Here is a 19,652-nt window from a genome sequence, read left to right on the forward strand (position 1 = left end):
GGGGGGGGCGCTCGTACGTGGGGCTCGTTCCCGGGTCCCGGATCTCTCCCCGCCGGATGGGAGTTTCCGGAAGGTCGTTCCCGGCGGCGTTTCTGGTCGTCGTCGCGTGGGAAGAGGCGAAAGGGCGTCTCCGAGGGCGGGGGAGGGGTCGAGACACCCAGCCCGGGCGGACGGCGGCAGGCTCCCGGCGTAGCGCGCTGGGATAGTTCTCCGCCCGAACGATCCGGGGGTTGATCCCCAATTTGGAAGACTTCTGCGGACCGAGGCACTTTTCCTTGGATCGCGCGAGTGGATGGGATTACGTGGGTCGGAATTTGGGCCCTGCTCGCCTCCGATGCCCTTCACGTTCAGACCTGCACCCGGCCTTGTAAGTGCTTGACCGACTGGTTCCCCAAACCGTATTCCAGTCGTGGCTCTAACGCCAGCTACGCCGTTTTTACAGGGTCCCCAAGTAGCGCGAATTCGGCCTTGACTCTGCCCTGTAAGATCTTGCCCAGCTCCTCCAGGGAATGGGTGACAAGATAAAATGGTTGCGCGGTGACACTAGAGAGACGTGGGGGAGGGCTTGTGTGATTCCATTGGATTTAATCCTGAGTAACCAGGCCTTTCTAAATAAAACCAGTTCACTTAGTAGTAGTTATAAGCCTCTAACCGCACCACAAAAAAAAAAAAAAAAAAATTTACGTTGAAGGAGGTGTGTTCTTAACGTATGCCTTGCCGAGCGAGCTTTTGGTTTTTGATATGATCTCATGCTCTAGAGAGTTAAAGCCGCCACATCTAGGTACAGTGTATTTAAGGGGACTGGAATAGCCCTCCCTGTGGATACTTTTCAGTTGCTTTGAAATAGGAAGTTCAGCTCTTAAGAGGAGCACACTCTGGTGGTTTTGTTTTAGTTGGACTTTGATTCATTTTGACGTAGATATCTTTAAGCGCTATGAATACTTGAAGTGGCCAGAGTGGGAAGTGAAAAAAAAAATTACTGTGTTTTCAAGCTGAGATACAGGGAGGCTAACAAGGTGGGGGGTGGGGCAGCGAATGTGAGCCTGTCCTCTTCCTCGCCTACAGGCAGTAAGGGAATCCATTTTCTGGAGAGAGTTGGAAAACAGCAATGAAATTTAGTATGCCAGCTTTTTTTTGTTGCCATTTGCCTGCAATTCTAAACCATGTCAGTGATGAAACACTTCCTCGCTAGCCGCCTGTCCTCAGCCCCAGTTGCTGTATTTTGGGATATGGAATTTAACCCTGTACCTGAATCTAATCCTGTGTTGTGAAGCAGGATTCTGTTGTATCCAAATGACGACTGTATTACATTTGGTTCTTTTTTTGTAAAATTAACTAAAGAGTTTAACCTTTGTTAACTTAGTTTGACTTAGGAAATTGGCAATACGGTTTTCAGTGACAGCACATTCTGGATGGATATAGCACATAGTCGTATACAACTATGCATATATGTTTCTCAAATAAGTTCTTGAAATCGTTAGAGAGCAAATTAAGTGGTAAAAGAAATATTAATTTTGAAGTATTTTGTTACATAGAGTCAATTCTCAGAGTCCCTGTTTTTGCATTATTTGATACATAATTTAATCTTTCAGCCTTCCTTTTTGTTACTTGGTATAAATCAGTATTAGGTCCCTTTTGGCTGTTATTAAATATCAGATGTTGCAAACTAATGTTTACATTACCATAATGTGAATACTAAACCTTCCTTTTGGAGAGATAGTGAAGAAAAAGATGTGTTTTTCCAAATGGAGTAATGGTATTATGTATCCCAGTTTTGCTGGTAATTGGGTTGATGACATTTTAAAAATGATTTGTTTCTGAATAGATGGGTATATGATTTTGGATTTTTGCTAATATTCTAATTCCTTTTTGTTAAATGTGTCTTCATAGATTACACACACTCTGCTTGCAGGAATACTTATCAGGGCTTTAATGGTAAGTATCCTCTTTTGTTTGCTCTTAAGTCTCTTAAATGTATTACAGCTTTTCTCTTCATGCCCATAAAAATAAAGTATTAATGTAGAAAGCCAGGTCCACCTCTTTCAGTCACTGTTTTGGCTCTTGATGTATCACTTCTAAGTGTTAATGTTGTCGTATATAGTATTTGAATTTGGGAATTTGGGGTCAGAGAAAGTTAGAGGTTATTCAGATTAGTTTGACTTTTTGTCCATTTTATTTGGATTATGATTCTTTTAATTTATTCCAGAGGCCCTGACTATACTCTGAGTGATGAATTGCGAGACCTGGATGAGTTCTTTTTGTTGAATTAGAAGCTTTGGTATTGAGTAATGTAGATTAAGTGGATTATTGGCTTGACTCTATGTAGCTTCTTTGTAATGCATTTTGACCTTATTTTTGAGGTCGTTTTCCTCAGTGTGTCCAAATATGCTAGTATATACAGAATTGTCTAGAGGAGAACATGAAGAAGCTTGATTATTTGACATAAGCGTGATGTTAGGCTTGTGACTACAGAGCTAGAGTCATGGGAGGTATGCAGAATACAGTTGGATGTCATTTTGATAGTTACTAGAGTTAAGGCCCTGCCGGACAGGATAATAATGGGGGGAAAAGCATAGGACAATTCAAAGAGGTTAAAAAGGCATTATATGAAGGACTTGTGGAAGAAGCTGATTGCTAGAAAAATGCAAAATCGCAACTATTGTACAGAATACAATATTTTTCAAAGTAAAACTGAAGCCGTTGTACCACTGAAGAAGACTGTGCCATTTTATGTGAATAATTACTATACAATTGATTTTTATCATCTCCAAGGATTAAGAGAAACTTTGGATTTGATGTGGGCTAAAAAGACTCAATATTCAGGAAGTAACCAGTACTACATACTGAGTGTTGAAGAATATATTTGTGAGTAGGAGAGTGACATAATGAAATTACAAAGGAAGTTTAATTTGCATCCACATGTAGGTTAGATTGAAAACTGGAAAATTAGCTCGAAAGCCATTCATAAATTTTTATATAAAAAATTTTAAGCCCCTGAACTTGGGAAGTGGCAGTAGTAATTTAAAAAATATTGGCTGGGCGCAGTTGCTCAAGCCTGTAATCCCAGCATTTAGGGAGGCTGAAGTGAGAAGATTGTGTGAGCTCAGGGGTTTGAGACCAGCCTGGGCAACTTGGTGAAACCTTGTCTCTACAATAAATGAAAAAATAAGCCTGGCATGGTAGCACGCACCTGTAGTTCCAGCTACTTGGAAGGCTGAGGCAGAAGGATCGCCTGAGCCCAGCAGGTCGTGGCTGCGGTGGCCGGTAGCGTGCCACTGCTCTGCAGCCTGGGCAACAGAGTGATACTCGACTCAAAAATTTTTTCTTTAAATTTAAGGTATTTTTTTTTTTAAAGAGAAAAATTAGTGGAACTTGCAGGCTGACTAGTAATGGGTAGAAAATTAAGAATGTTGAATAAAAATTAATGAAGGATTTTAAATTGGAGTGAGTAGGACGAGTACTTTTGAGAGAGAGAGAGAGAGAGGAAGACAAACATAGATTTGGAATGATAGAGGGTTGTGCTCTTCAGTAGGATTTACTGAAGAGTTGAATTTACACTTGATCTTAACCAAAAGACCAAGAAATGATGAAGGGTTGAATTTAATATCTAAACATAGGACTTGAAATGCAGAATCATGCAGGGCCAGAAGTTTATTTTATTTATGTACAGTGTTGGAAAAAGATCTAATGTTAAGACATTTATGTATGTATGTATGTTTGTATGTATGTGTGTATGTAAGAATCTCACTCCGTTGCCCAGTCTGGAGTGCAGTGGCATGCTCACAGCCACCACAGCCTTGGCCCACTGAGATCAGGTGATTCTTCTGCCTTAGCCTCCCAAGTTGCTGGAACAACAGGTGTGTGCCACCACACCCAGCTGATTTTTGTTTTGTTTTGTTTATTGTAGAGATGAGGTCTCACCAAGTTGCCCAGGCTGATCTTGAACCTCTGGGCTCAGACAGTCCCCTTGCCTCTATCTCCCAAAGTGCTGGGATTAGAGGCGTGAGCCATCACACCCCGCTTTATTTTTTCCCTTGATTTTAGTTCTAGCAGTGGCCCTTTTCTGAGGATGCTTATTAGAATCCCCTGAGGAGCTTTTTCAGAGTCTGTTTAGTTTGCGTACCCTAGACCTCTTGACTCTTAATTTCAGAGCAAGTGTTCCCTGACTGTGTATGGTGTGCCATACACATTCTGATTTAGGAATGTATCCTGGTTAAAGACCAATGTGTGACAAACTTTGAAGTCTAGGTTATCTATATTTTACAAATGAGGAGCTTATTTCAGGAATTTGATTTTACTCTGTTCAACAAATATTTATTTAGTGCCTGATATGTATCAGATACTGTTCTAGGAGATGGGAATACCGCAGTAAAGAAAATCCCTGGCCTTGGTGAAGCTTCCAGTCTAGTGGGGTGAAATAGACAGTAAACAAGATAAAGAAGTAATATATATTGCATGTTATTTGATAATAATTGCTGGGGAGAAAAATAGCATAGGGAAGGGGAACGTGTGTGTGTTGCAATTTTAGGTTGCTGTGGAAGGACTCATTAAGAAGGTGACATTTGAGAATTGATAATAAGGGATGTGAGTTTGCAAGCTATGAGGCTATCTGGAGGAAGAATATTATAGGCTTTAGGAAATAAAAGATATGTAGTTATCAAAAAGTCAAAAGTGCACTTCATTGTTAGCATTGTATTTCCCAGCAACTAAAATGAAGTAGAATACATTGGAAAAACTGTCAAGATACAGATTTTCTCCACATTATTTCTTGGAAGGAAGTTGTGTTTCCAATGTCTTTGTGTTTTCCTTCTTGCTTCATAATACTATGTGATTAGCAAATAGGAAATGGGAGAGCATTCTGGGTAGAGGGAACAGGAACAAAGGTGGGGCTAAGTACATTGTACTTCAGAGAGACTTAAAGCTGACTTGACTGGAACAGATGATTTTTTGCTGAGCAGTCTTAAGACAAGGTTAAAGTGGTGAAGTGTAGCCAGAAGGCATTGAAAATCAGTAATGTGTATATATAGAAGAAGCAATAGAAAATGAAGACTTGAGGGAATGAACAAGTAGATTAAGGAGAAGAGCATTCCAGGAAGAGGGAGTAGCAGTTGCAGAAGTGGGTGTCCACCTATTATGTGGCCTAGAAGTGGCAAGGGGCCTGGTGTAGCTAGAGTGGAATGAGCAAGGATGTATGGTAGACAGTGAAGTTAGGGGGTGAGTTAGGAGTAAGACTCCAACTCCAAAAAAAAAGAAAAAAAAAAAAAGGAGGAGGTGATAGGATAGCTCATACTGGGCAGGGTTACTCAATTTTGCCAGTGTTAACCTTTTGGACTAGATAATTTTTCACTGTGGGGGGATATCCCGTGCATTGTAGAATGTTTAGCAGCATCCCTGGCCTCTGTATACTAGTTGTCAGTAGCAGCTACCCCCTTAGTTGTGACAACCAAAAATGTTTTTAGGCATTACCAATGTCCCCTGGGGAGCAGAACTGCCCGGCTGAAAACCACTGGTATAGGTCCTTTTAGGTTATTTTAAGGCTGTGGCTTTTACTTGGAGTAAGATGGGAAGCCACTGGAGTGTTCAACTTATGATTTAACTCTTATTGTCAGAACTATTCTGACTGTTGTCTTCAGAATAAGCAAAAAGGGAGCACAAGTGGTAGTGGGAAAACCAGTTAGGAGACTGTTGTAGTAATTGGGTAATGGATGCTGGTCAACTGTACTAGGGTGCTGGTAGTACAGAGATGGTAAAGAGCGGTCCCATTCAAGACTAAACTAGTTAGTTATTTTGGTCATAGCTCAGGTTTTTTCCCATCATCACACAGGCTTTTCCTTGTGTTTTAATGATAAATGAGTTTTAACATTTTTGAGCATATTATTTATATGACAGAGTGATGCAAGTGATAGAGTAGATTTGATTTAAATCATTAGGTCATTTTTATTTCTCTGAGTAAATTACTTTACTATTAATTGTAAAGAGTATTATGTTTATTTATTTTTTTGAGTTGGAGTCTCACTCCGTTACCCAGACTGGAGCGCAGTGGCATGTTCCTGGCCACCACAGCCTTTGACCTGCTGGGCTCCGGCGATCCTTCCACCTTAGCCGTCCAAGTAGCTGGAACTACAGGCGCCTGCTACCATGCCCGGCTAATTTTTAAAAAATTTATTGTAGAGATGAGGTCTCACCAAGTTGCCTGGGCGGGTCTTGAACCCACAGGCTCAGGCAATCCACTTGCCTTGGCCTCTCAAAGTGCTGAGATTACAGGCTGAGCCACTGAGCCTGGCCAATTTATATATATATTTTTAATTTAATTTAATTTAATTTATTTTTTGAGTTGGAGTCTCACTCTGTCGCCCAGAATGGAGTGCAGTGGCCGCTCCCGGCCACCGCAGCCTCAACCTGCTGGGCTCCGGCGATCCTTCTGCCTCAGCCTTCCAAGTAGCCGGAATTACAGGCATGCACTACCATGCCCGGCTGATTTTTTGATTTATTGTAGAGTTGAGGTCTCGCTGCCCAGGCGGGTCTTGAACCCGCAGGCTCCAATTTATATATTTTTAAAACACAATGTATTTGCTCTGTGTATACTGTGGTATTTGTTTATACATAAAATATGAAAAAAAGGCTAGTAGTGAAGGATTTTTAATTTTTTTTTATGTTACGTTATGTTATGTTAGATGTGGGTACCAGTAAGGGTTAACTATATAAGTAGACTGCATGCAGGTGAAGCTTGGGTTTCTAACTGGCCTTCACTCCCTGTGGTAGTAGACCAGGTACCCTTTGTGTTGTCACGTGTCCCTCACCTTCCTCCCTCCGTTCCCTAGCAGTGTCCAGTGACTGCCCTTCCCTCCCTCGTGCTAATGTGACTGATGTTCAGGGTCCATTTATGAGTAAGAACATGTGGTATTTAATTCTTTGGTGATAGTTCACTTGGTAGTAGTGAAGGATTTTAAAATACTTTATAGAAAACAAATTCTAAGTATTTGTTTTAATATTTTATTTTTATAGTCATCCTAAATTCTGTTACCTCTTTTTTTGTATTTATTTTTCATGTCAGAGTTTGAGATATAGGCAGAATTGCAATGTAATAAAATATACTCAGTACTTTTATTGTATTATATTTGTTTTTTAGTGTTCATTTTGCTAGAACTCACATTCATTCTCTTTATTCAAGGGAATTTGACTATTAAATATGTGGAGTCATTTTTTTATAGGCACAGTGCCACGGATTGGTCCTAATCTATCATTTTACTTAAAATCGATTTCAGATACTATGAACATTGCTAGTTGGAAATGTGTCTACTTCTGAGTTTTCAGACCTGAGAGCAATTAGATGTAGAAAACAAGTGTAGTATACTTATTTCATAGTATACTTACAACAAAAATTTCCTTTTTTGACATTATTAAATGCTGACTTCTCTTGAGAATAGTAATTACATATTGTTATCTTTATATATGCTATAATACTTAATGCAAGGCCTTATAGTAGTTATAGTAAATATTGGTTAAAATAGTTGATTAAAATATTTCTAATATAGAGCTTTTTAATTGAAAATATGTGTAGATTATCATCTTTGTGTTATTTCCTTTAGTGTCTAGTGTGAGTTTAGCTTAAATGTTAAGAATGATTAGTTTAGATTATTGATTTGGATATCTTATTTTTCATGTAAAGATTTCTGAAGATAGTGGTGTATTTTACTGACAATTTCTTATTGACTTTCTTGTAGGAATGGATCGTGATTATGGCCCTGGATCTTATGGAGGTCTGACATTCAAGGATATTTATCTAAAAACTCTTCTTTTGAGTGTGAATAAAGGTGAGCGTCATTTAATTTTTTTCTTTTTAAACTCTTATAGGGATGGATCGTGACTATGGCCATGGATCCTATGGGGGTCAAAGATCCATGGATTCCTACCTAAACCAGTCATATGGCATGGACAATCACAGTGGTGGTGGTGGGGGTAGCAGGTAAATTGCTTAATCACTTGGCCAAATAGACAACTATAAGATTCTGGATATGTTATTTTAAGTCTTCTTAGGCATGTTATGATACTTGAACTTCATTGTTTGGTATTGAATAATCACCTTAAGTGTTTAAAGGTGTTAATTAATGGGTATACACATTATCTCAGGATAACTGGAGACATTGTTTTAGGAAAACTCTGGATGACTATTATTTCAATGTATACAGTAAGGTATTTTATTTTTAGTGGTGAACTTTTAACTTCTTATCAAAATGTCCTGAACAAATGACATAAAATTATGTTATTGGACTATTATTTGTGAAGTTTTTTCTTAATAATATTAAAAAAAAAAACTTTTTCTAATGTGAGATGCTATGTAAAGCAACAAAGCAGTCTGACTAGAATGGATTTAACTGAACCAGTCTAGCAACATTCAATTTCTAAGAAACATTCAAGATAGGTATTATTTTGATTTTAAAGTGAGAACATATTGTAATAACAAAAATGTTTTCAAATTCATGTCCAGGTTATATATTAGCAGATACTACTTCATACCAAAAACACTTGTGCTCTTGGCAAGGAGCATTTTATTAAAGCCGTGAATATGATACCTTTGACTTCAGTCTAGGTTGTGTTTATATTTCACTGATAATACTGTATAAAACTTAAACCTACGTAAACAGCTACAGGACTTAGGGTTCACAGTATTTTAGAAAAAAGGGGTCTACTTTTTGAGGCACAAAGACTTCTGCTGAATATAAGTAAAACTAGTTAGGAGACATTTAAAACTGTTGTCCTTCATAAATTGAAGGACCTAGATTCTTTAATGATGGGCTGAATGATGTTTACTTTCTTTCTGCTTCTGGTTTATAGTAAAGAAAAATCAAGAAAATGAACAGTTACAAAATTTTACTTGTGAAATGCAAAATGTAGTAGGGAATAGTATTCATATGGTTGCTAGGATTTAGAAGTAAACAATATCTTCTATTTAATGATCTGTAAATAATTGAAGTAATGTAATACATTAAAATGTTTTAATATATCCATTATTGCCCTATATATTGTAAATGTAATGTGCATAAAGTATTTCTGTAGATGTTATCATTTTCTTTTGTGTGATTGTGGCCTTTATAAAACTGTTGTAAGATATCAAGCAACTTATGTAATCCATACTTTGGGTTTGTGAGAAGTTAGATGATTTGTTTCTTCTGCTGACTCTATTAAGACTTTGAGGAGACATTATGCTCCTTTTTTTAGAGTAGTTTTATGTGATAATTTCCTGATAGGAAGTAATTTTTCAAGTAATTGAAGACATTATACAATGTATTCTTTCTCATTTGCCTTGAAAATTCATATGCAGAGGGTATATGTTGGTGACCTTTTACTTTTATGTTTTATTTTATGTGTTTATTCTTCTAGATTTGTTAGATTTTGTAGTCCTACAAGTAAACAGTGATTGAGGATTGATTATTGACCTTGGCCAAAGTTTGGCAGATTGTTAAATTTTTATAACCAGAGATAATTTCCCAAACTTTGACTACTACAGACACAATGAAGCAGTTTGTGATATAGATTATTGGGGGTGCAAAAGGATCTCTCTGTGTCACTAATAGCCTACATATGTTGTGTAGTCTTCAATTTGTGTCCCTATTGAAAGCCAAAATATTAGAAATGTTTTGTAATTTTTAATATTAGGGATAGACTCAAAGTTTGAATAATTTGTAAATTTTAGCCAATGACCTTTTCCAAGACTAGGGCTGGGCTTAAATTATGACAAGACAAAACTTTTCTTCTTAATAAAATGCAAAAGCTTCTAAAAAGCAGATTTTTAAGCTAAGGTTTACTAAACTCAATTCCTATTTAGAAACTGACTCAGATAGCTTTCTATCTGGTCTCTTGTTGAACTGCCCAGCCCTAATCAAGTGTGAATAAAAGTAGAACTGTGCAAACCAGTATGGTATAAATGAATTTTAGTTGATAAATGTCATCTGATAATTTGTCTTTTGAATTGTCTAACATTAGTAAGCTTACTTTTGTTTTTTCCCTCACTGTGCAACTTTTCCAGGTTTGGACCTTATGAGTCTTACGACTCCAGGTCTTCTCTGGGTGGGCGAGATCTGTACAGATCTGGCTATGGTTTTAATGAACCCGAACAAAGCCGCTTCGGAGGTAGTTATGGTGGTCGATTTGAAAGCTCCTACCGGAATAGCCTTGACTCTTTCGGAGGTAGAAACCAGGGCGGGTCTAGCTGGGAAGCACCTTACTCCCGTTCAAAATTGAGGCCTGGGTTTATGGAGGACAGAGGAAGAGAGAATTACTCTTCCTACAGCAGTTTTTCTTCACCCCATATGAAGCCTGCACCTGTAGGCTCTCGGGGGAGAGGAACGCCTGCTTATCCTGAAAGTACGTTTGGAAGCAGAAACTTTGATGCTTTTGGAGGACCATCAACAGGCAGAGGCCGAGGCCGAGGAGTAAGTACAACAGAATCTTTTCAGATTCTTTTCACTAGTCACTCTTTTAAACCCTTTCAAGACCATCGTTTCCAAGTAGAATAAACACTGTTCATCCCAGTGTATTTTGAAGCAAAAACTGAGTCATATACATAATTTTTAGGTTGAGTATAAACACTTTTCTAGCACCTCAGAAAATAAGTGGCAGTTTGAGATGATCATGAAGTTGTGCCAAATCTCCCTTTATTACAAAGGTGAGGATATTAGGTTTGGTCTAAAAGGGGTTAAAAGGAGTTGCATTTTTCCTTGTAAACACTAGCAGTTTTGCTGGTGGAATAGTTTGTGGATTATTGTGAAAGGTCACTGAATCCTTTTTGAGATTTTGAGTAGGTTAAAGGTGCAATGTATGATAAAATGTTTATACTTTGTTACTAAACTCTAGCAAGTAGAATTTCTTCAAAGCTTCATGTTTCATATTAAACACAAGACTAAAAGTTGGTGATAGATTAGGATAGCTTAGCTATGTTTACATGGTGAAGAAGTTGATGTGTATAATAGATTGTAGAATGATTGTGGTCAGTATAATTTTGATAACTCACTCTTAGAATATGTCCTATTGCTGATTATTTTATTTTCCCTTGTGTCACTAGCTTTACTATTGAGAAATAATTTCCTGCCTGTACAGACATGTTTATGGCTCCTTCCTAGGAAATAATATTTTGTAAATTATTGCTTAAGTGAGTAAATAGCCTAGTTCTCAAGTGTTTAATTTTAGGGCTTATAGTGTAAAGGCTATACTTAGGTAACTTGATTGACACGACATTTTACCTATTAAGTGTATGTAGATTGTGGGGTTATTATGTAATTTGATCATTTAAAGAGTACTGTATTTTTGTTATAATGTAAGACTTTTTAAAAGTCAGTTACTCTTAATTTACTCTTTGCCGAAGAAAGTACTTCTAATAAAAGTGGTAGGGCATATGTTTTTGGCTGTTGAGTAACCTCTGGTATTTCAGTGTAGGTTGTCATGCTTGTGTAGAAATTTTGCTTTTTTAACAGTTACTCTTTACTTATGTAAAAATGCATTGCACCTTTAATGGATAATTGATGACAGTTTCTGATGTGACATGTAAATTACCTTGGAAACACTACTAGGATAGATAGGTATTTTGTATAAATTACTGGAAACACTGCTAGGTTAGATAGGTATTCCAAAGCATAATACACAAACGTAAGCAAATGATACGTGGCTGTTATATCATACTTCATGATTGTAGGTTAACTGAAAATAGTTGGGGTCATAGGCTTTGGGTTTTGAAATTGAAAACCCATTTTAGTTTGAAAATCTGGAAAACACTTGACATTTTCCATGCTGTTTATTATTTTAGGCAAAGAGTTTTTTTCTTAGTGAGGCTTCAGATATCAATTTTGTTTTCATGATAGGAAAACAAATATTCCTGTACTTTGTATTTACCATTCTAGTCTGAATGGCCCTTTCTTTCTTTCCTCTTGTAAATGAGTAGTTGAACCAATAGGACCTTCATTTTCAGTCTTCACTTGTACAATTCCCGTTGGGTCCTTCTCTTCAGATTACTCCTCAATCTTTATCTTCTAAAAGTAAGATTAGCAGAATAAATTTCTGTGGACATGTGGCCTCTTGGGGTAGTGGATTTTGTTAATGACAAGAGAAGAGAAAGGGACACAGAGTCGTTTGGTTGCATGACTCTTCGTCTGTAAACCTTTGCTTCTTGGGCTTCTGGGTCAGAATATGTTTCTCTAGGTAAGAATGTGAATGGAACGTCAGATGCAATTCTTTATCTGAAGTGTGTCTTGGAAGTTGATGCATGGTTATGCTTTAACTCTCCTATTTCATACTAATGTTCCATCTCGCCTTCTCATTCCCTTTTCAACAGGGAGAAATCCTAAATGATTTCTGGATCTTTTTTACTTCAAACTACAAATATTGTCTTCTTTGTGTATCTTAGTTTTAAGCCAGGTTTTAGTAAAATAAGGATTTCTTTTAAGGTCTTTTCATGGGAAAACATCAATTAGGAACTCTGAAGAGGAGTTGTCAGAGAGTTGTACAAGTGGTAACATTCCAACAGGCACATATGTTGTTTATAATCTCAAGTAGTTTTGAATTGTAAAAATAAAAAAAAAATAGTTAGCAAATATCCATTATTTGTTCTACTGGAAATAAAAATACTAATTCAATGAATTTGAGTTCATGTAATATTTCACAAAGGTTTTCATTGTGTTTTTTCAGAATGGACACTTAAAATTTAGTTATAGTCCAGGGAATTTTCAGGTGAAAATTAGTTAGGTAATATGAAAATGTTGTATGAATTCATATTTTATCTTTGGATAATATGCTAATATTTCTTGATTTCACAAATTTACAGCATATGGGTGATTTTGGAAGCATCCATAGACCTGGAATTGTTGTTGACTATCAAAACAAACCCACCAATGTGACAGTTGCTGCTGCAAGAGGAATAAAAAGAAAAATGATGCAGCCATTTAATAAGCCCGGCGGAACCTTTATTAAGAAACCCAAGCTAGCAAAACCAGTGGAGAAGATGAACCTCAGCAAATCACCCAGTAAGTAAGAAGGCATCATTGCTGTGGTTCAGGATACTTTTTATTTTTCTAAATTCACTACTCTTAGATAATTTTCCCATGTTTATGTAGAACAACTACATAGCAATTTGATTATAGAAATTAGATCTGTGAATCCCTTAGTGCAGTTATTAATTGGTTATTTATACCCAAAGATACTTTTAAAATGTACTTGTCCTAGTCCACCCTTTTTCCTGAATCCTATGTGGTGGGACCAAGACGTCTATATTTTAAAAAATGTCTTAGCCAGGCTTGGTGGCTCAGCCTGTAATCCCGCGCCTTTGGGAGGCTGAGGTGAGTGGATTGCCTGAGCCCGCGGGTTTGAGACCCGCCTGGGCAGCGAGACCTCATCTCTACAATAAATAAAAAAATCAGCCGGGCGTGGTAGTGCATGCCTGTAATTCCGGCTACTTGGAAGGCTGAGGCGGAAGGATCGCTGGAGCCCAGCAGGTTGAGGCTGCGGTGGCCGAGAGCGGCCACTGCACTCCATTCTGGGCGACAGAGTGAGACTCCAACTCAAAAAAATAAAAAAATAAAAAATAAAAATGTCTTGCACATAATTTTGATTCAGACCCCTTGCTTGGGGTCATGTTTGTTGTTGAAAGTATTGTTGATAAAGTGGTGTGTCATATGAGAACAGAGGAAAGATAGTTAATAAACCTAACAATAAAAAGACAACCCAATTAAAAAATGGGCAAAGAATCTGAATAGACATTTCTCCCAAAAAATTGCACATTAAAAAGTGCTCAATAATTAGTTATCAGGGAAATATAAATCAAGACCACAATCACATACCACTTCACACCTACCTGAATGACTAGAATTTAAAAAAAATAAAATAAACTATAGCAAGGATGTAGAGAAATTGGAACTCTCATGCACTGCTGGTGGGAATGAATATAAAATGGGGTGGCCGCTTTAGAAAACAGTCTGCTAGTTCCTCGAGTATTTAAACAGAATTATGTAGATGACTCATCAATTCCCCTCCTAAGTATATTATACCCAAGAGAAATGAAAACATGGGTTCGTTCACACAAAACATATGGATGCTTATAGTGGCATTATTCATAGTAACCAAAAGGTGGAAACAACCAAAATATCCATCAAGGGATGAATGGAATAAATGTGGTATGTCCATACAAAGAGTATTATTCATCCATAAAATGGATGAACAACTTGGATGGACTTTGAAAAAATTATACTAAGTAAAGGAGACAGGGCCACACCCTCGGGTCCCCTCCCACCGTGGGAGCTTTTCTGTCTTCTCAATAAATCCTGCTTTCTAAAAAAAAGAAGAAAAAAGCCAGCTATGAAAGTTCTTATATAATTTGATTCTATTCATTTGGAAGCCCAGAATAGGAAACCTATAGAGACAAAATAAATTAGTGGTTTTCTTTGAGCTGTGGAGTGGGACATGAGGGGCGATACCTGATGGATACCCAGTTTCTTTTTCAGGTGATGAGAATGTTCTAAAATTGATTGTGGTGATGATTGTACATATCTGTGAATAAAAAATAAAATAAAATCTTAATATATAGGCAAATGTTTGTGTATTATTTTACTATTGAATTTTATACTTTTAAATGATGAATTGCTTGGCATATGAATTATATCTCTATAAGGATTTAAAAAAAATTCAAAGCCAAATTACTCTTACATTTTTGTGATTCTTTTATTTTTAAATTTTGTAATGTATCTCTAAATGAGATTAAATGTATTTGACCAAATTGGATTAAGTGAAGGATATAAATAAAGAAGGAAAGGAAATATCTTTTTAAGCATTCTATGTGAAGCCATATAATAGTAAAATAATATACAACAAATATTTTGCCTTTTTTTGTCTATACACTAAGATTTTATTTTATTTTTTATTTTTGACCTGATGACTGAAGGTTTGGTGTTTTTTTTTTTTTTTTTTTTTTTTATCTTTCTAAGTAGATGATGTTGCCAGGATACAAAATTTATTTTCTTCTTTATAATTAATATTTGATTACCTAATTCATTTGGGACTGGAGAAGGTTTGGATAATTGTAGTGAATGAATATTCCAAAGTTGTCCTGATTAGATTTTTCAAATTGCTTATATCCAGTTTACAGATAAAATTTAGTAAATATTATAGTGAATTTATTAGACTATGGCCTTCAAATAATTTTTAAAAATCTCTTTTGAAATACTGACAGTATGTTTTTTTATTTGTTAAACTTTATCTCCATATAAGTTGTCTAAGGATTGCTAAATATAGTCAATTTGATAAATGTAAGATTATATCAATTGCTAATAGGCTAGCAGTTACAAGTTACAGAATACTTACTGCACAGTTACTGTGTTAAAGAGCACAGCATATCTTACTTAAATAATTCTCAGCTTCTCTACAGCTGAGAAGACAGGCACAGAGCAGATGTATAGTTTGCTTCCCAGGTTAAACAACCAGTTAATGGCAGTGCTGGGCATCATTCCAGAGCATGTCTTGTTCTGGAAACCCTGCTCTCAAACCACCATACAGTTGTAACAGAAATTTGCTTTGTATTACATTATTTTTTCCTTTTTATTTATTTTTGTTTTTTCCTTTTATTTTAAAACTTTTTTCTAATTATAACATTTTAATGTATGATGCTTGAAAAAACTTGAAATTTCAATGGTAGGTTTTTTTTCCCCTCAAAATACATGGTCAGTAATATAACATTCAATAAAGGGTTAAATATTGTGCTTAAATTTACTTTCCTGTCATGCTTTATAGTTGATATCTATATTATTTAATAAAAAATTACAATATTCTGGAGATAATGGAAACCTGACACTAAGTAGAGTATGTGTTATGGGTTTACCGTAGTGTGTCAGTTGATAGACTTTTATATATCAAGTCTAAACTTTTATTACATGTTACTGTAACAGGCAATTCAGTTAATCCTCTTGGGACAAATTTCAAAGATAAATTTTGCAGGTAAAGTTAAATAAATACTGCAAAGTTTGCTACAGAAAAGGATTTGTCATTAAAGCCGATATATATGTCCCTACTCATCCCTTCTACTTTTTTTTTTTTTTTTTTTAACAAGACTTGAGAATAATGTAGTGTAGCTAAGGAAATCAAAATTATTTCATTAAATTAGGCCATCTCTGTCAGGTGTAAAATAGGCACTTTAATGGATATCTGCTGAATTTTCCACAATATGAAGTCTCACTGTACTGTAGTATAGACCACATGACTTTGAGAAGATGAATAAGAAAGAAACCATATTTTGTCATTTGACTAGAGATACAACATATAATATAGTTTTAGCATGTGAAAGGGAGATAAAATTACTTCTTATTTAGGGTAATATACAAGTGGATTTTCCAAAAGCAATAAAAAAAGATAAACATTGTGTAAAAGGAAAAGCTTAAGGGCAAATAGGTGTTTTTTTTATATATATAACTGTAAAGTTAAGTGTATTATAAGAAAGAACCTGCTCACAATGAGATACCATTCCATATCTACTAGGATAATCATAATTTAAAAAATGGAAAATAACAAGTGTTGACAAGGATGTAGAGAAATTTGAACCCTTGCACATTACTGCTGGGAATATAGAGTGGTATATAGTAGCCAATGTGGGAAACAGATTGGTGGTTCCTCAAATGATTAAATATAGACCATCCATGTGACCCAGCATTTCCACTTCCAGGTATATACCCCAAAGAATTTAAGAGGTATTCAAGCAAAAACTTGTATATGGATTATTCATATACATATGAATAAGCATTATTCATAATTAGTCAAAAGGTAGAAACAGTCCAGATGTTCAACAGATGAATGGATAAAAACATGTGGTATATTCATACAATAGGTATTATTAGGCCATAAAAAGGAAGTACTAATACATGCTATAACTTGGATGAACTTTGAAAACATGCTAAATACAAAAGCAGTAGACTGTATGATTCCATTTATATGAAATATCAAGAATAGGCCAATCCATAGAGACAGAAAGCAGATGAGTGCTTACCAGGACCTTAGGGTAGGGTTGAAATGGGGAGTGAAAGCTTTATGAGATGATGAAAAAGTTTTGGAACTAGAGAGTAGAAATGGTGTACAACATTGTGGATATACTTAATGCCAGAATCATTTACTTTTTAAAGAGTTAAAATGGTAAATTTTATGTTTTGTGTATTTTATTACAATTTTTAAAAGTTAAGAAAAAGAAAGCTGCTTTTATTTTGGTGCTTATACATTTTAAGAAACTTTGTAAGAGCTCCTACAATGTGAATATGAATTCTTGCATCCAGGGCTCGCCAGGGGTTTTATTGAACTTTCATTTTTATGCTAGGTTAGGTTAGTATTTCCCAAAGTATGTGGTATTTTAAGATTTTTGGTGATAAGGATATTATTGTTTAGAATAGGATAAGAAAAAGTTAGCAAAATGCAATGGTAAAAATGAATAAAAACTATATTTTAAAAAAGAAAAAATCAGATTTAAAGACAAACATAGCAAATAATCACATAGATGAGAAGGAGATTCATGATGATGATATTCAGATGAATGAAGTTCCAAACTCTGATTTTTCTGGTGAGTTCAATTTAGATTGCAATCCCCAAAGTAAGCCCCACGTATGTATATAATGAGCTCGTGGTTGGAAAAGGAGAATGGAAAATGAATTTTAGTTTTTACTTTTTTGTCTGATATTCTAGCAAAAACTGATCCTAAAAATGAAGAAGAAGAAAAGCGGCGAATCGAGGCTCGACGAGAAAAACAACGGCGCAGAAGAGAAAAAAACAGTGAGAAGTATGGAGAAGGATACAGGTTTGTGGTTTGTAAAGAATCAGAAAATTGGGTTCATTAAAAAATAAGTTCTTAGAAAAGGCACCTACATCAATTGTAATGTAAGAAAAATTGCTAAGATTCAAATGAAAAAGTTTGATCAAATACACATAGGAATGCTTTTGATTGTTGATATTTATATATAATTGCCACTTAGAAAACATAAAAAAATATAATGGCAATCCAAAAATGTTAAATATCTAGAAATAGCAGTATTCTTAAAAAGAAATACATGTCATAATATGAAGAAGACAATAAAAGTTTCTTGCGATTTGGCTATGTGGTGACATAGTGATAGTTGTGGGCAGGAAAAAATGTTAGAAAGATATAAATTCTTTCTAATCCAGATCCCAAAGAAGATTCTGAAAATATAAACGAATAGGTACTGAATTTTCAATATTGAAACATTAAAAAGCCGTAATAGTTTAAAAATATGTAATAATGGACAAAGCTGATCAGTGTTAATGTAATTATTAGCTTGTGAACAGACTGCATTATATGTAAGAAGAAGATATTACAAACAAAAGGGGGACTGGTTGAACAACTAAATAATAACAAGAAAAATTAACTTAAATCCTCTTCATATACTACCTAGAGTAAATCTAGATAGATTTAAAAAATGGAAAATTACAGAAAAATAAAATGCAAAGAGAAGGTTTTTTTCCAGGCTTAAATATTAGTTATATATTGCCGGGCTCGGTGGCTCAGCCTGTAATCCTGCGCCTTTGGGAGGCCGAGGTGAGTGGATTGCCTGAGCCCGCAGGTTCGAGACCCACCTGGGCAACTTGGCAAGACCTCATCTCTACAATAAAAATCAAAAATTAGCCAGGCGTGGTAGTGTGCGCCTGTAGTTCCAGCTACCTGGAAGGCTGAGGTGGAAGGATCCCCGGAACCCAGCAGGTTGAGACTGTGGTGGCTGGGAGCAGGGCTGAAGCAGAAAATGACTTGGGGACAGGAACTTGAGTCTGCAGTGCATTGTGACCAACCCTGTGAAAAGCCACAGCACTCAGCCTGGGCAACATAGTAAGACCTTGTCTCTTAAAAAAAAAAAAGTATGTATTTCTTTAAAATTGAACTTGTTTGTGTAGTATAAAAGGAATGAAATGTTTGACATCAGCAGATTTTCTAGGTAGCTAAAACTTTATCTTACTTTAAAACCTAAAATTTTAAGAGAAGAATCTACAAACCTGTTGAAGGAAATCTTGATATATCATTTGTTTTATATAAAGTTTATATTAACATAAAATGCGGTAAAAGAAAATTTAGTTACATCTGAATTCCTAGACGTTTTTTGTTTGTGTGGTCTGTCTTTTAGTCTGCTAGGTATAGTTGGGTAATCTTTGTGTCTAGCTTTAATAACCTATTCTTTTTCTGTTTTGCTTTGTTTTGCTTTTTGCTCCTAATTTGCTGGGACCTCAGAAACAATAGGATTAAGTTTATTAAGAATTAACCCAGAAGCCAGGAACAGTGGAGTATGCCTGTAGTCCCAACGGTTCTATAGGCTGAGGAAGGAGGATCCTCTGAACCTAAGAGTTAGAGGTCAGCCTGGGCAACAGCAAGAACCTATTTCTTTAAAAAAAAAAAAAGGATAGTTCTAGTTTTAATAATACTGCTATTTTTGAATCTTGCAAGTGTCTCTCCTGTTTCCCTTTTCTTATGCTTCCTTTTTTTGGCAGAGGTAACAGGCTTAGTTATACTTTGGTGTGGAAATGAACTGAAATTACCAGTTTGTAAAAGTATACAAATGATTTTCCTTATAAGATTAATTTTTCTACTTAATTACCTTTTCCATTAAAATTGTAGATTTGAATATCTGTTTATGTTA

General features: G+C 35.7%; 1 protein-coding gene across 1 annotated transcript in view; it reads left to right on the plus strand.

Annotated features, from left to right (window-relative positions):
* ZNF326 (zinc finger protein 326) overlaps positions 1-19,652 on the plus strand; it is a 33,414-nt gene that overhangs the window by 512 nt on the left and 13,250 nt on the right. The window contains exons 2-7 of the mRNA XM_008074183.2: positions 1,891-1,935; positions 7,725-7,760; positions 7,855-7,966; positions 10,028-10,433; positions 12,815-13,013; positions 17,698-17,809. Coding sequence (XP_008072374.1) covers positions 1,891-1,935; positions 7,725-7,760; positions 7,855-7,966; positions 10,028-10,433; positions 12,815-13,013; positions 17,698-17,809 — 910 coding nt within the window. The remainder of the gene's footprint in view (positions 1-1,890; positions 1,936-7,724; positions 7,761-7,854; positions 7,967-10,027; positions 10,434-12,814; positions 13,014-17,697; positions 17,810-19,652) is intronic.

Source organism: Carlito syrichta, unplaced genomic scaffold, assembly GCF_000164805.1.
Source record: "Carlito syrichta isolate Samal-C Ts95f unplaced genomic scaffold, Tarsius_syrichta-2.0.1 Scaffold316362, whole genome shotgun sequence".
NCBI classification, from domain to species: Eukaryota; Metazoa; Chordata; class Mammalia; order Primates; family Tarsiidae; genus Carlito; species Carlito syrichta.